The 17,793-nt window shown below is 40.2% G+C and overlaps 1 protein-coding gene across 1 annotated transcript in view; it reads right to left on the bottom strand.

Annotated features, from left to right (window-relative positions):
* Positions 1-17,793, bottom strand: part of ATAD2 (ATPase family AAA domain containing 2) — a 39,726-nt gene that overhangs the window by 14,169 nt on the left and 7,764 nt on the right. The window contains exons 4-17 of the mRNA XM_074845957.1: positions 15,948-16,101; positions 14,596-14,683; positions 13,308-13,392; positions 10,287-10,394; positions 9,710-9,809; positions 8,603-8,701; positions 7,625-7,733; positions 7,285-7,400; positions 5,850-6,024; positions 4,499-4,587; positions 4,000-4,159; positions 2,259-2,349; positions 1,509-1,823; positions 147-273 (exon numbers count right to left, since the gene is read on the bottom strand). Coding sequence (XP_074702058.1) covers positions 147-273; positions 1,509-1,823; positions 2,259-2,349; positions 4,000-4,159; positions 4,499-4,587; positions 5,850-6,024; positions 7,285-7,400; positions 7,625-7,733; positions 8,603-8,701; positions 9,710-9,809; positions 10,287-10,394; positions 13,308-13,392; positions 14,596-14,683; positions 15,948-16,101 — 1,816 coding nt within the window. The remainder of the gene's footprint in view (positions 1-146; positions 274-1,508; positions 1,824-2,258; positions 2,350-3,999; positions 4,160-4,498; positions 4,588-5,849; positions 6,025-7,284; positions 7,401-7,624; positions 7,734-8,602; positions 8,702-9,709; positions 9,810-10,286; positions 10,395-13,307; positions 13,393-14,595; positions 14,684-15,947; positions 16,102-17,793) is intronic.

Genomic DNA, 17,793 nt, shown 5'->3' with positions numbered 1-17,793 from the left:
GGATCTTCAACCTTGCTTCTTGCAAATACTGATCACTCCACCCCCCCCAACACCACTTTACTCCTTCATCTATCACCCCTCACATCAAAACTGTTTACAGACCCAGCCATCTTCAAAACATAAACATAAAGGGGATAAACATTTACCGGCTGAAAGTGAGGAGGTTTTCCTTTTGTCTACCGGGCATATTATGAGTTGGCTCCTCTTCAAAGATTGATGGTGATTCCTCATTGCCCTCTATCTCATCATCTCTTAAAACATGATTTAAACTGTCTGAAAGACAAGACAAGTTTGTTAACTTTCCTGAATAGTCTATCTCTCACTATCACATTAATAGAGTTTCTAAATCAGTGTTGGAAACCACTTGTATTTGAGGGCAACTGCTGAAAGCTATTTTCTGAAGAGTTCATTCTACCACAGATCTAAGGAGACTGCACAAGTCTCTACAAAGCTGTCCTGTATCCTGTGATTTGCGTAAGCTATTATCCCTCTGTTGGTGAAAACTGGAAGTTTTTTTCTTAGAATAAAGACGATTAGGAACAACTTCTGTAGTTTCTAGCCAACAAGGCTACTTCTTTCTGGAGGAGGTTCCCCCATTGGATGTGGGGCAATTAAGTGAATGCGATGGCCACAGACTTCCATTTGTCTCAGACTAGTAAGTCAGAATATAGAGACCAACACATCTGCTAAATAAGGCTCCTTCCAGATCACTGAAGGAGGAGATAAGGGAAAGAGGGCAGCAGAGAGGGGATGCAATTACCAATCCCCGAGCCTCTCTGCTTTGTTTTGGCTGGTGGAGTTTTGCCTGTTTTCCCAATGCAAATACATCTCCCAGCTCTACTGGGAGCAATACTGGTGGAATATTCTCCAGGAATGAGCATAATAACTAACTATTCACAGATTTCCATTAATCAGGAGTGGAGTGAGTTTATACATTTATTTGCTCACACCAACTGACAGACTAAACCTGATCAGGGCTGATGCAGTCAGGAGCATGAGCTTACATATGTTATGCAAGCCAAGCCCTGAAGTATCCACTCCTCAAACATTCTGATCTCATGTGCAAGTGTACAGTGTGATCCACAAACATTTCAATTCAGAGACTGTGGTTAAAAGTCATAACACCTAAACTAGTATTTAGCTTAAACCCCTTGTCTTGTGGTCCTGACATTCTTCAGACAGGAATTAGAAGCATTCATGTAAAAATACCCTTGTCTCCCCATTTAAACATTTATTTTGAAAGAGGTGCCTCATACATTAAACTTTAGATCCATCTCTAGAAATTACAAATACCATGTTAGCTACTGTCAGAAACAGGGTGCTCTAGCAGAGAACACACAGCGCTCTACTCCAAATGGCGAGTCATTCACAGCTCCCATGCAGCACTGTGCACGTGCATATTATAACATTCTACTATCATTACAGCTGAGAGGTTTGCCTATGTTGATTGCACAAACCAGAACTTTTGCTCTGGCAGAATTTTAATGAAGTGGATGTTCTTCTTGTACCTTGCTGTTGGTCCTTCTTTAGTTCAACCGCTGCATGAGGAAATACTTTCTGTAAGGCTTGTAAAATTTCTGCTAATGTGTTTTCAAGCAGTGGATTTGAAAGAGGGGGCAGCGGTCTTCCAGGTGACGTTACAGCCCTCTGTGAAGCGGGGACAATCTTCCTCATAGCCATGACAAAATCCTTTGCTTTTACTTTAAGAGAAGTGAGATCTAACTGCAGTTTCTCATTACTTTTGTATATCTGAGGATAGCACCGGCGCAAAGCGCAAAGGGCAGTTTCCGCGCATAAGGATTTAATATCAGCACCGCAGTATCCTAACAAACAAAACAAGAATCAAATGTTAGGTCAGTTTCAGGCAACATAGAAGTCAAGGCCAAAGTTTCTAAAGTGCAGCCCTGAAAGACTTTGTATACAGCCCAACATTAACGGTTAAGAGAGAATTTAGAGTGACTGCACTGCGGAGAAGTTTTGTTACGTGGCTTGTAGCTTGATATCCTGCACTTATGAAGCAGCCTCACAGTCAAAACTTTGCTCCCAAGGAAGATGCCTAAAACCCATTCTATGTTCTGACACAAAAAATAAAATCAAAAGAAAAGAAGCATCTGACTTTGTCTTTGCTCCCAAGATGTGCCAGCTGCCTCACCGCCTCACTCTGCAGCAAGGCACAAGAGCTGGGGTACTGCCTGACACAAGCCCAGATTCCTTGGGACTCAGTCACATACAGTAACTCACTTGGTTTTCAAACTTACCAAGACATTTTTCAGCTAGGTCTTCAAGAAACCTGTCCGATGGCTTAGGGTTCCAGCCTCGTGTGTGAATCTTCAGAATCTCTTTTCTAGACTGGAAACAGAATGGTTGCCTTTTAGTTTGTCCCAAGTTTTCTCTTAAAAAAACCTCAAAACCACAAAACAAAACCCAAAAAAACCTCACAATAATACAAATAATTCTCTTCTCTGCTAAACTTTTAAGAATTTTAAAGTTCAGTTAATATGCTCTCTGCTTTTTCAAGCACAACATTTAATCATTCTCAACTTGTTCCTGGGGGTCTGCAGTGAAATCAAATGCATTTATAGCTTCCATAAAAAGTAAGTTTCCACAAGTATAAGACCTAATGATCCTGAGGAAGAACGTGTAGTAAAAAAAAAAAAAACAACTTATATGCAAACAGAGATTTTTCACCTAAGAAAATTCTCTCAAATTCAGCAAAACTTCATGGTGACAGTCTCATTACTTCATAAAATTTGCTTTTCTGCTGGTTCATTAATGGAAAACAGTCCTAGCAGGACATTTCAAATTGCTAAAATTTTAACAAAGAATAATAATTATGACTCAAACTACTGTCACTGATCCAGAATGTGTCAAATGTTGCCTATCCTCATCTCCGATTAGCAAGACTTTCATTTAAGTATTTCCTGGTACACAGATTAATTAGGGCAGATTTCTAGATTTCCACAGCAGGGAGTAATGTATCTGATCTGTTTCATGGCACCCCCTCTCCTGTTGCTGAAAGCAGATAAAAACTGGAGACAAATGTTTGTTTTAAATACACTGTTTAGTGCACTTTCACCAGCCTTCAGTCCAGTTAAGTATTTTATCCTTTTTCCAAAAAGCGCTAATAAAAGAAAAAGAAGTGTCAGTGACAGCCAGAGGAAAAACACAAAACCAGGGTTCCAGTTTTGCACACTGTCTTCACCCCCTCAATACATTTTGGTAGCTATAATACAATATATGATAGTATTATAATTAAATAATTATAATATAATGAAAATTATATTATTATTATTTGGTTGCTATAATATTTTCATTGCTTAGCTATCACCATTGAACTAGAAGCTTCCCAAGCCCTCCACCCGTGCGGCGTCCTTCACCCCTTTGTCCAAATTCCTGTTAATAAGTACCAGGAAGAACGCAAGATCCCCAAATGCTCAGAGGTGTCTCCCAGGATACCCAGCCTGGGAACAACCCAACACAGGTAGAGCCGCTATCCCTTCACAAACCAAGAAGCGAGAGCAAGAACACTTCAGGGTGAAAGTGCCCAAGTGGATTAAATAAGTAAGCAAGCATGAACCGCTTTGGGAACAAAATATTTTCATTCACTCCTGCACCTTGATAAAAGTTTTTGTTATCAAAAATAGAATTCTTGTGTGCACACCATTTCTTTCATTTCCAAGACGAGATAGCAGTAATTTATAGCTAATTCATACATTCAATCTTTCTTAAACATTTGATAGAAGCATCCCATTTTCTTGGCTGGTCACAGTGAAACCAGAACTAATTATAGAACTTTGGTGAAGTCATCTTCATCATAAATATTCAGTACCAGATCTGCCCTCCACAGTACAAGACAGTCTCTCCAGATATCCCTCTTTTGTCCAAGTTGTACAATACTGGTTTCGATTTTAACTGCTCCGTGATACTGCATTGTTACATGGTTTTGTTATAAAGATGGACTCTGCCACATTAGCATTAAGACTGAGTTTAAGTTCTTACCTCTTTATTTGGCAAGCTGAAGAGCAACTCTCGATCAAACCGACCTGGTCTGCGTAAAGCGGGGTCTATGGCATCCAGTCTATTGGTGGCTCCAATTACCACCACCTCTCCTCTGCTGTCTAAGCCATCCATGAGGGCCAGAAGTGTTGACACAATAGAGCTAACAGGAAAATATTTTCATTCACTGGTTTAGTAAATTTTGTTATGTTCTACATGACCTTCTCCAATGATCACCCCGAAAGGACAAGCTTTTAATTGATTTTTAACAGATTAGTGACTCATTTGAAGACATACAAAAAATAGATAAGGTAACACAAGCCTTGTGCTGATCTCAAGCTTAGTGAATTGTTTCCAACTATTGTTTAAAAATCATCAGAAATTTAGTAGCATTGAATTACTAGTTTTCAGGATAAATTAATGTGTCACAAAGTTAAATAGGTTGTGGTCTTCTTTTCACAAAGATCAAGCAGTTTCTATGTAGGTACAAAAAATGTACTACCTATGAATTTGGTCTTGTTTACTGGACCGCACAGGTGCTAGACCATCTATCTCATCGAAGAAAATAATTGAGGGTCTCATCCGGTAGGCCTGGAATGAAAACACAGGAATGTTGACAGAAGTAAACCAGCACTATTTTAAAGAGAAAATGCCTGAAAAATGTTATGGTTGGAAGGTCACTAGAACTAGATTTTTCAGACTAGCATCAGGGATCTCTACTAATTGAGCGAATGGAGTAAGTGGCACAAGTAACAGAAGACAGCAGCCTATGTCAACCCCCTGAGACTGGGTGACAGGAAACAAATCATACCAGTAGTTTTTACAGCTCTTTGGCAACCACTGAGAACAGAGCCAGGACTTAATTCAATTACAGGTTCTGGAAGCAAGCTTCCATTATGAATTTAAATGACCGTGCTTTTAGCCCGTATCTCTTTCCCTCTGATCTAAAGCCACCATATCACAGGGAGGTGATAGTCCCCCTGTACTCTGCACTGGTGAGGCCACACCTTGAGTATTGTGTCCAGTTTTGGGCACCTCAATAGGAGAGAGATATCGAGGTGCTGGAGCGAGTGCAGAGGAGGGCAAGGAAGCTGGTGAAGGGCCTGGAGAACAGATCCTATGAGGAGCGATTGAAGGAGCTGGGACTGTTCAGTTTGAGGAAGAGAAGGCTGAGGGGAGACCTCATCACTCTCTACAACTACCTGAAAGGACATTGTAGAGAGGTTGGTGCTGGTCTCTTCTCACAGGTGATTAGTGACAGAACAAGGAGGGACGGCTTTAAACTCCAACAGGGGAGGTTTAGACTGGACAGTAGGAAAAAATTTTTCACAGAAAGAGTGGTCAGACAGTGGAATACACTGCCCAGGGAGGTGGTGGAGTCACCAACTCTGGATGTGTTTAAGGGTCGTTTAGATGAGATGCTGGGGGATATGGTGTAGGGGAGAACTTTGTAGAGTAGGGCTGATGGTTGGACTCGATGATGCCAAGGGTCTTTTCCAACCTGAATGATTCTGTGATTCTATGAATCTATTCTATGATTCATATCTCTTGCCTCTTGAAACCCTTTTTGTGGCTGTCTTTTTGCGGGGGGTAAGTTTGGTTGTGGGTTTTTGTTTTGTTTTGTGCCAGAGGGTGGGGGTTTGCTTTGTGAGGTTTTCTTGTTTATTAATCTTTCCCAATCACCTCAAGATTCAAGCCCCTAAAAAAACCCACTGAAAAAGGAAACACTGGCAATCCATTTCAGTGGAGGGAACTGACAAAACACGAAAAGGAGTGAACTGTTCTTAAAAATACTGACCACAGAAAATTACAGTTACAATGCGGACAAAACACATGGCACATTTCAACCTTACCTGGTCAAATAATAAACGAAGCTCCTGCTCAGATTCTCCCACCCATTTACTCAGACAATCGGCACCTTTTCTCATAAAAAAGGCTATTTTCCTATCCCCTTGGCTACACTCATTAGCAAGCGCACGAGCCACCAGGGTCTTTCCAGTCCCTGGTGGACCATAGAATAGGCAGCCTCTGCAATTAAAAAAAAAAAGAAAAATATTTAAGTAAGAAAAAACCCATTACAACCCCCATCCCTAAAACGCACAACTCTTCTCTCCTAAATAAAAGACTTCATCTATACAACAGCGGTAACAGCTGAAGTGTAAGAAAAGACAAATGGGATGAAAGTTTTGTGTTCCTACACGATTCAACAAGGCAGCAAACAAAATGAATAAAGAGGATAACACAAATGTACAAAAGCTTGAGAAAAGATCATAGTGTCCCAGAAGGACACTTCCAAAGCTGCTGACAAACCAACAGTGGTGGTTACAGCACGGTGGAGCCAAACAAGAACAAACTTCAGTGAAGGATGAGACTGGGCTGTAACATGAATCACCAGTTCATTTTTCAGTGATGCACTGCATATTCATTCTTGTTTTCACACGAATCAAGATTTGGTAGTAAAGCATTTCATTCTCCATCAAAAAGCTTTAAGTTACTGGATTTGGTCTCCCAGACCATCCATTGCTGATGATAAATGAGGAGGAACTCTAAAGCTGGGAGGGTATTCTGCATTTCCAGATAAACATACTCTTCATCTAAAAAACCCAATACACTGCTCTATCAAAGATAATTCCAATGAAGAAAGAAGCAAAACACTGAGAGATTTTATTTTGATGATTTGCAATAGTTTTAAGTTACTGAAAGCAAAGAATTTAAAGTCATATTTCAATATCCATGATCAAGTTTTGGTGACCAAGAATATATAAAGCTAACAATTAAATCTCTAATCATTTCATCTCATAACGCAGAACTAATTTAGCTGTGTAAGAAGTGGACACATTCTTGTTTTAGCCCAAGCACAAACACACACTGCAAGGTTCTAGTTTCAAGTCCTATCAATTGTAAAATTGCTACTTGAGCACTTGGAAAAAAAAAAAAAAAGAGTCAGTGGGACAGACAAGCGGACTTCCAAGCAACACAGATGACTACCAGTAATTCCTTCCTGCTTGTAAACTAATCAAGTTGACTTGTACATAGAACTCAAATTAAAAACAACATAACCCCACCTTTTAAAGGCAAGACACCTCTAAAGTGTATTCTCGCCACACACGAAATCTTTGAACCCACATGTATTCTGGATTCTATCCATTTTCAAGAAATTACTTTTTGCTACTGCAAAAAAACCCCATCAACATCGCTGAAAATTTTGAAGCATGGAAATATATTGATACCTCAGTCAAATATTCTCCAGAAAACAAGTGAATTATAGTTTTAAGCAATGTCTGTTACCTTGGTGGTTGAACTTTCAATCTTTCAAAGATTTCTGGGTAAAGCAATGGCAAAATCACCATCTCTTTTAGAGCTGCGACATGGTCAGAAAGTCCACCTACGCCATCAAATCGTACCTAAAGATAAATTCAATAGAACACATTTTTGCACGTTAAAGAAAGCTGCGCCCTCAACAAGGTTCCATCAGAAATCACATGTCAGCACAAAGGTAATGTTCTGGGCAGTTTTCAGATTGCTTGAGAGAAAACCATAAACCAAGGTAGATGTAGACAGCACGTTATTGAAAGCTTTTATAAACCCTGGAAACATCTTGCTGAGACAATGAACTAAAAATACTTACCGAACAATCTGTTTGCATTGGATTGCCATCAGAGAGACTTCCTCCAAGTTTCATTCGCTCCTTGTGAATTCTCTTTAACTCATCTTTCCCCAAGTTTAGTGGAAGACACCTGATTTGAATTAAGGAGAAAGAGAAAGGCGCTTTCTAACTTAGGATGCCAATAGAAGATTTTTGCTTTTATAATGATGGAAAGTGAATGTAGAAAACCTTAAGAATGACCATAAACTTCCTAAATAGTTAAATATTCCTTCAAATGGGTTTACATTTAATATCTGTGAGTAAATAAAGGAAAATGGTCACTCCAGACATTAAACCATTAATTATTTTAACAACTCTTAGCACTTACGAATATCCACGCCAGTATGAACGCAAGAAACATTTATGCTGTACGTGGAGACCATGAACTGACCTTGACTCGTGTGATGGAAGAACCCCCCAAAAACACACTCACATCTTTCAAAGATTTTACATTCAAAAAGTTACAGCCCAAGGGGATACTTATTTCAGTGTGGATTAACATTATAAAGGCTGTCCACCACAGCTGGTACTTGCTGAGGACTTTGGGATATACATCCCAGAAGACATTCATGTCTGAAAGACATCAGGCTGAAAACTTATCTGTTAGACTGTCATTAAAATAGTTCTTCTAGAGCATTTGTTATGTAACAAAACCTCAGTCATTTCCTCTATTTATAACATTTTCTGTTACGGTGGTTTTCTGACTGAATAAACCTCCGTAAAGCACAGTAATTAAAACATGACATAAAAGTGTTCCTCCCCCCCATTCCCGCCTAGAAATCAAATTGCTTATTAAAAATCAATTCTAAAAATCCAGTTTTAGAGAGTCCAGTTACAGTTGTCACTACCAACAGATATGATTAGATATTGCCACAGTTTAGAAAGTGTACAAGAGGAAGAGGATAACACTTCACAGTTAGGCAGATGCAAACTCCTCCCAGATTCTCCAATTTCATTAACCTTAAATCTCTGTCACGGCTGTGCTTCCTACGCCTCTCAAACTGCTCTTCGTCATCAGATGAGGATGTTGAATCACTGTCATGGACTGCCTGTCTCCGTCTGCATACATTGAAACAAGCAAGTAACAAAATTGAAGTACGCACTAAGTCATATCGAAATCTAAGTGAATTCTCTCTCAGAATTTACTTTGAGATCTATTAAATTTCCAGATCATTGCACTCTTATGAATGAATCTGATTTCAAGTTACATTACATGATTTTCCTTGTGACAGGAAAATTTAGCTTTTCTGCGGAAGGTAAAATGTTTAACCAGTTTGCAAAATTTCATAAACAGATTACTCATTTTGTCCAATCTCTTTCTCTCACACACACAAACAGAGTTTCACTTAGCATTATGTATCCACTCTGGGAAACATAAACCTTTTTAACTTATTTAAAAATTTGGCTTCAAAAACCCTTCCTTCCATAACTGCCTGCTTTCAAGGATGCAAAACAAAGTGCTTCCTATCTAGCAAGAGACCCCATTCTCCATGCTCTAACTGGTTACAGGATCCAAAATCCCTTTGTCATTACTATTGCAATTTATAATCTCACTTAGCATTTTTCTTGTTTAAGGATAGTTTCATACAGAAACATTAACTGATTCCAGAGAGGAATTAGTATTTGGGTGATTAACAAAAAATTAAAACTTCCATACGGGTTCTCCCTCTAACTCAATTATCTTCAATTTTAAGAAAATAATTTGTATCCCTCAAGATTAAATAGTCTATAATTTTCAGACAGATATTCTGGCTTCAATTCCAGAATAAAAGAATCTCAGTTCCACAATCTCAGCCACAACCTCCATAATCACCTTATCAGTGATAAGGCAGCATCAGTGAAAAGGCAGTAAAACTGCCTTTTAAAAAATTTAATGGCTAATAAGAAGTATAGCCTCCCCCCCAACATTCGTTATCTTTATACCCTCAGACCACAGCAATAATCCTACTATTAGCCTGTAATTACCACCAATACAGAAACCCTTGAAAGCTTCATTCAGTAATGTGACTGATGGCACTATTGATAAAGAAGAACTATCACTATTCTATTGAAGAACTATACACCAACCTGTTAGCTCTTCTGGAAGATCCTTGTGACTGACTATTTCTAAAGGAACGTCTGTCAGGTGAAGACTGGCCCGAAAAATATATCTTACGTTGTTTTGGTTCTGTTGAAAGCAAAGTATTTAGAACAATGTTACAAACAAGTTTAAGAGAAAGCAGGATAGTGAAGGAGGCAGAAAACATGATGTGTTTCCACCATCTCTAATTTCAGAAGTTTCAAGTGATTTGGGGAAGGGGATTTTTTTTTTTTTTTAAATCAGTGCACAGTAGAAGTGAAAAAACACACACCTGCTTTTTAAGGAGAACTGAAGAACACAAGGGTAAGATTATGAAGTATGTTTAGTTACTGTTCTTTGAAGGATACGTAGGTCATTTTTTTACCGAAAATCAACAGTAAGTATGACAAACGGCAACGAAATATCACGTGCACAGGATACATGCATTTAATAAAATTTACTTGCAGAATGAAGGTAAGAAATGTAAATAGAAGTTGAGTGTATGTATAGATATATTTTCATTCCAAAAAAACCTCACTCATATGCAAGAAGTTAGCTTGAAGAGGAACTGTGCACGTAACGTACTTTCCATCGGAGCTTGATAGCGCTCAACAGTTTTCCTCTGTCGAAAGTAGTAACGCTTTCGAGTGTCTTCACCATCACCTTTCGCATCGCTTTCTTCTGATGAAACTACTGTACATTGACATAACATTAAACGGGTTTTAAGTACTGTTGCAAATTAGATTAAAAATGCACTACACAGATGCCTATAGGTTTTACTATTATGTTAATGTTAAGGACACAATAGATCTGAAAACCTGCAAAACGTTAAGACCAATTTATGCAAGAGACATTCCAGAAATCAGAAAACACAGAGGAGCATACATACATTGTTCTGCCCTCGCTCCAATTGCTGGGTGACTTCTAATCAGTCTTAGTACCAACAATTCTGTCATCTCGCTTAGCTAAGATGCAGCTCCTATGAAAACCACTATTTCATAAAGTCATTTCTTGTTCTTTTGAGAAAGTGTTTCAAGGAAATATTTTTAATACTCTACACTGGTAAGACTAAGCATGGTAATCTAGCTCCAAGTCCTGCCTCTGCCACAGATTACATGAGCAACAATGGGCAATGGACAATGGTTTGAACTTCCCCAATCAGAAAACAATGTCAAACACAGACAGTTTATGCCACTAGCTTCTGGAAAGTAACTTGAAGTTTTTTCAAGAAAGATAGTAAGACTGCAAAAAAGCAGAGTATAATTACCTTGCAGGTTCTTAATAATACCCTCTTACCTTCATAGCTGTACACCAGGTGAGGAATGGACATGCTCTGTTCACCCACCCACTTGCTACAGTTAAGTGAATTTCATTCCTTGGAAAGAACTACCCCTTTCATTTTTTCCTTCCCAAAAGGTTGCACCGCTTTCTGAATGCAAGCCATGTTATAGACAACACATGGAAAACTGAAAAAATATTTTGGTATCACTACCATCCCCAGTCGCTGGTACTCCAACACTCCTCTCAAAGGCATGAACTTCTCTGTTTTTCTGCTCCTCTAGTCCTTCCCCTTGCTCCACTGATCTTCTTTACACCAACACTGAAACATTTGCCCCGCTCCTTCCGGGCATGCTTGTCCTTTTATAATTATATTTTAGATTTTTCCTAAATTAAAATTCCAGAGTTTACACTTTGATCACAAATTAATTGCCCCACTCTTACTTCCCATTCCACATACTATCTATAAGGACAAGTCTCTCCTGCCCAACTGCCTGGGATCCACACACCTGAACCAAGCCACACAGCTCCTCCCTCTAGACTGCCCATGCCTTCTATTAAAGCTGCTCTTGCTAAAGCCGTGAGTTGATATTCTCCTAACTACTAATCTCCAAATGATGAGTCAACTGTCCTTCTTCCTCTCCAGTCAAATGGCCTTGACATACCTGATCATGTTTCTTTTTGTTCATGCCTTGCCCTACCTTGGTTTCTTTAGGTCAGCCTCTCACTGGATGACTCCTATGGCTCCAAGTGTTCTCTCACTGCTCTACAAGGAGGTCTGATCACCAAGGTGTGCACCTGGGAGACACAGGCTAGGACGGATCTAATCATAGGCCTAAAAACAGGCCATGGACTGTTCTCTGGCCTGTTCGTGATTAGGAACAAGATCACCCCAGGGCTCACTGACACCTGAACATCTACCCTGAACCTTTTTGTGAGGTTCCATTGCCAGTGGTCAAGTCTCACGCAGTCTGTGTAACATGCACAAGATACTGCCCTCACTGGGTATTGCACAAATCATCTCTTATTCAAGTTCTGATGGTCAGAGAGGTGATCAGGTGTGGGGCACCATCAGTCAAGTATACTGACAAGCAAAGTATTGACATGTCACCAGCCCTTTTTATCCCCCTTGCCCCTCTACTTTCCCACTCTTGTTCCTCCTGAAATTACCTCAACCGCTCCCTTGTCCCGCCTTTGGTTCCTGCCCTAAAGATCCCATAATAAGTCCTGTGCAAACTGCTCTTCCCCTGCATCCCACAATATGTCCCACCCCTAGGCAGTAATCCCTTAGTCCAAAAGGTGATTTGGAGAGCTTCTCCCAACAACTCATCCAGATGAGTTTCACACCTGCACTCTGGGGCTGATGGCTCTGCTGGGACAGTCCTGGGAGGGGCCCAGACAAGGGAGCTGCTCCTCCTTGATTTGGGTTCCTGCCTCTCACTGTGCACCCCTGTGCTCCTCTGGGCTCGTGCATATAGGACTTGGATGGGCTGATGGCCCTGGGAGTAGCCCAGCAGGTTATTATTTGGGCTCCCCCTCCTGCTACTGTCTCTCTGAGCTCTCTTGCGGGTGTGCAGAGATCTATCACAAATCTAACACTTATTTGCTCAACTACTGCCACATCCTTTTCTGTCCTTAAGTACAGTCTCACCCCCTTCTTTTCCACCCTGAAAACTCCTGCAAGGGTCATTGCACTGACTGCCTTCATCACAACTATCACTCTCCTTAAAACCTTCAAGTCTCCCCCCCCTCACTTCAAACAAAAAAATGGCCTTTTACAATTTAACCTTATTCCTCATGGTATTTCCACTGAGTACCAGGATGACAGCTCCTAACTAACGGCCCGGACAGCAGCTTCTACTGACTACTGCTAAACACGAAAAGGAACACTGCTATCTTCTCCCCTGCTGATCTTCACGCTCGGGAAGAGCTTTCCATACACATCTGGCAGCCCACCTGACTTCCGCAAAATGCTCTCGCTGTGCTGCTCAAAACCGTGAAACCTGTCACGCTCGTGCTGTAGCAAGATCGTTCTTTCTCATTCTAAGTAACACCGTTCATTTCTTTGTATTCCCACCTGTCCACAGCCATCTGTTGCCTTTTATCTTGCAAGCATTTTGGAAAAGCACTGATTTTTTTTTTTTTCTGAACACCTGTTCTGAGCTCACTACACTACAGACCTAGAGTCCATGACTATGGCTTATAATGTCAACAGCAATACAGAATGTTTCAAGAGGTGAAAAACACCCAGTAGTTCATCTCATCTTAATTGTTTAAGACAAGGCTTTTGGCTAGAGCACAGTAAAGAAAATCTAAAACAGAACTAACCTACAATGTCATCTGGCTTATCATCTATTTCTTTGTCACCTCTCTGGATTTCTTCCTCTCCTTGGGAGTAAATATCGAGATTTTCCTAATTAAAAGAAACAAGAAATATCAGTCACAAATATGCAGAACACCTAACACGGGCATATTTGGTGCCTCTACAGTAACATTATCAAGGCACTCCATATACACAAAAGATTAATTTAAAGTACAAGAGGAGAGAATAGGAACATCATTCTGGCATCCAGGATTTCAGCACAAGAATTTCTGCTCTAAAATAGGGCTTAGGACATGTGATAGTTAAATACTTCTCCAAATACAAAACCAAAGCGTATCAATCATTTACAGGTTAATAATCCAAGAGTGTGCCAGAACCCAAAAAAAATCAATTCCCAGCAGACAAAAAAAAATTAATACAGGCCTTTCAGAGATGATATACAAAGTACTAGGGACAATTCTGGTTTCATTAGAAAAAACAAAAAAAAGGATTTCAGATCTAAATAAAACACTATGAAAGCAGGCTATGAAGATGTTTAAGAAATCACAGAATCATCTAGGTTGGAAAAGACCTTGAAGATCATCCAGTCCAACCATTAACCTAACATTGACAGTTCCCAACTACACCATATCCCTCAGCGCTATGCCGACCCTACTCTTGAACACCTCCAGGGATGGGGACTCCACCACCGCCCTGGGCAAATGAAGTGCCTGTCATTCAAAAGGACAGCAAGAACTTAATTTAATAGAGCAAAAATAAGAAGAGAAAATATGATTGCTGTGTATAATTTTAACAGAAGTTCCTCTAGGGACAGAGGAGTACTTCAGCTCCCAGGCAAGGCTGGCACAAGAACAAACATAGATGAAGCAAACATTAATGAATTCATTTTTTAGTAAGAATTGAAGTGAAAAGCCAAGACCTAAACCAGCTCTTCGTAAACAGTGTCTATTCAAAAATCGTAAGGCAATTCAGAAAGCGTAGTAGAAGACATGGATTTCAGCATCTCACTGCCACTTCATGGCTTCTGAAGAATCACAGAATCATCTAGGTTGGAAAGGACCTTGAAGATCTTTTAGTCCAACCGTTAAGATATTCCCTCCACCCTTAGAGCGTATCTGTAGCATAACTATAACAGTAAGATATTAAATAATAATTACAGAGCAAAACCAAATGTTATTTTAGACTACACTACTCTTTGGAAGAAGTTATTTCAACTAAATTAAAATTACAACTAGTTTCTCTATGTGAAATACACTGCCTATACGAAAATAGTAAATTAAATTAATATCTTACTACTTCTGTGTTGTGGAACATCTCACAGTCTTCTATCATTTGCTGTCTACGTATCTTCTCCATTTTTTGCAAGACCGCTTCTGCAGTACTAAGATAAAAAGTTGACATGTAAGAGCATAGAGAGATTTAAGAACAAGCTTTGAGGACTTGCAAACATACACTGTTTTCAGGTTTATTTTCTCCTCTCGCTAAACACAGTTAAAAAAAAATCTGGTTTAGTAGGAAAAAAAGACCTCTGAAGATCATAGTAACAAAAAAAAATTATGGTAGTTTTTACTAGCATTTAAGTTGCTCTGCATGATAGCATTAAGTCATTTTTAGTTCACAGCCTTCCTCAGACAACAGGTTGCTTATTCTTCTCTTAACTATAGTTTAAGGTTCACATTGATTTTCCGTGACTATATATGCTGGAAAAAACATCCTGGTGCTGTTACACTTCACAAACCTTTCAGAAAACAATGTCCATTTGGGCTTCACAAAGAGAATTAAGACATGGACAGACAAGCAGAAACACTAGGACTACTTCCCTTGCTGTATAAAACTTTGCTCAGTAGCTTAACTCAACCAAGCGTTATAAAAATATTCCTTAAGCATGGAAGAAAAGTTAATTAAAATTTAAGAAGGCACTTTGGATGCTAAGAAAATGGATTCAGAGGGCAAGTTAAAGCTACCAAAAGTCACAACATAAAGTGATCATTTGGGTTCACAAGACAACACATAAATCCACCCAGCCCATACATAAGAGATGCTCTACTATGAAAATGTCTCTGCACCTGGCAATCCCAAAACAGACACCAGTGACCAATTTAAACGTAAGCTGTGCCCAAAGTCTTTACACATGAAGCACTTTCCAAAGACATCCTCCCACACACACTTGCACATCTGGAAGTCTAAAACAGCCACAAGCACCTACTTCCCCCAAAAATGGGTTCAACAGATTGGCTGTGAAGTAAAAAGGCTCCCACCTTATATAAATCAATATATTAACAATTACAGGACATATGGGCATAGGAGGAGGAGGAGGAGGAGACCCTACCTGACCCACTCCGTCTCACCACTGCAACTGTTGCTAACGACATCCAGAAAGTTCCATGTAACCATGGGGGACCACAACTATGGAGGGCACCTGCAGCCTAGCAACTGTCGCTAGGACGGAATGTTTATGTAGGGGCACGCAGAAATGTCCCATCCTAACCACTGAATACGTTTAGCTCTGGGTGCCAGGAATAGCACCTTTTTCTGCTGTCCAAAGAAGGAGAAAGTCCCTAGCCAATATTATGCCATAGCACAAAGGCTTGCTAATAAGGCTCATTTTAGTACTTTTGCAAGGTGATGAAAAAAAGCCCACTTACTTTGTTATAAGTTTGTCAAACAAAACAGATTGATTTGTAGCGGTGTAATGACTCTGTCGAAGTCTGCAGCTTCGGCGGACTTCTAAATCCTCATTTTCTTCATGGACTTGTTCTGCAGCTTTTGCTTCAGCTCTCGTCCTCAGTGTTCTGGTGACTAAAATGCATTCATATATAAAATATTCTGAGGCAGAAAATACGTTATTCCCCTTTATTTCACCATTGCTCTAGTAAAATGTAAAGAAAATATGCAGTAGATTGTTTTTTTTCTTTAAATACTGAATTGGAAGTTATTGTTGTGACCACAGCATTCGACTTAAATTACTTCTCTTTAAACTACCTACTTAAAAGCATGACCTATATCACAAGTTTTTAACAGACTAAAAAGACACTCTGATGAAAACAAACACACAACTTCCATTCCGTGCAGTTACTTCTTCCCGAAAACAACAGATAACTCCATATAAAGTGGCTTTGCTCCATTCATGTAAAATCGTATCTAGTTTTTTAAAAAATTGTTTATGTGGGAAGTCTGTTCTTAAGATGCGTGGTTTTAGTACACTGTTTAAGCATGCATCACTTTAATTTTCTCCATCATCACACAAAAGCTCTAGAAGGTAAGAAATTCCTCAAGATAAATCCCCAAATACCAAAGAACTCAAACGCTTGCTTGCTTGCAAAGAAAGATCTGCCCAGTACTTACCACACACCATCATTTGCCATGGGTTTGTTACTTGCACTATCATTAAAACAGTGGAGAGGTCAGTGAGACAGTCAGTATAAACACAGCTATGCTTCCATCTCATCATCACCAACGATAAAACTAAGGCAGAGCTCATTAAATAACAACATACATTGCACACCTAGAACTTGAATTACTACACACAAAGTGCATTTCAGGCCCCTTTCCGCATGCAGCCCATGGCTGGCAGGACACTGCCTGGAGCTAACGGATTTTCCCAGCTGCCAGCAAGCAGCCTCGTGGCACCGAGCCTTCCTGTGCTCTCAGCATGGCAATTCAGTTCCAAGATGAAACGCTGATCTTCAGGGACACCTTCCCGATATCAGTGGGTTTGTGCATCTCGTGACTGAATTAACTTACACGTTATAATAATTAATTAAATAGTATAAACAATAAAGATTACAACACTACAATGAAATCAATACTATAGTGTATTACAGTATCATAAAATATTGCAATATATGATAATCTGTTAGTTGGAGACATGGACAGTGGGATTGAGTGCACCCTCAGCAAGTTTGCTGACAATGCCAAGCTGTGTGGTGCTGTCGACTCGCTGGAGGGAAGGGATGTGCCATCCAGAGGGACCTGGACAGGCTGGAGAGGTGGGACCATGTGAACCTCATGAAGTTCCACCAGGCCCAGTGCAAGGTCCTGACCAAGTGTCGGGGCAATCCCAAGCACAAGTACAGGCTGGGCGATGAGTGGAACAAGAGCAGCCCTGAGGAGAAGGACTTGGGGGTGTTGGTTGAGAAGCAGCTCAACATGACACTGCAATGTATATCTGCAGCCAAGAAAGCCAACCGTATCCTGGGCTGCATCAAGAGCAGTGTGGCCAGCAGGTGGAGGGAGGTGATTCTTCCCCTCTATTCCACTCTCACGAGACCCCACCTGCAGTGCTGTGTCCAGCTCTGGGGCTCCCAACATAAGAAGGACATGGACCTGCTCGCGTGGGTCCAGAGGAGGGCCCAGAAGATGATCAGGGGGCTGGAGCACCTCCCTTACGAGGACAGGCTGAGAGATTGGGGGTGTTCAGCCTGGAGAAGAGAAGGCTCCAGGGAGACCTTACATCGGCCTTCCAGTACTTAAAGGAAAGCTGGGGAGCAA

The sequence above is a fragment of the Strix aluco genome, chromosome 1, assembly GCF_031877795.1.
Source record: "Strix aluco isolate bStrAlu1 chromosome 1, bStrAlu1.hap1, whole genome shotgun sequence".
NCBI lineage: Eukaryota > Metazoa > Chordata > Aves > Strigiformes > Strigidae > Strix > Strix aluco.
The sequence above is the reverse complement of the archived record's forward strand: the minus strand, read 5'-3'. Positions and strand labels throughout refer to the sequence as shown.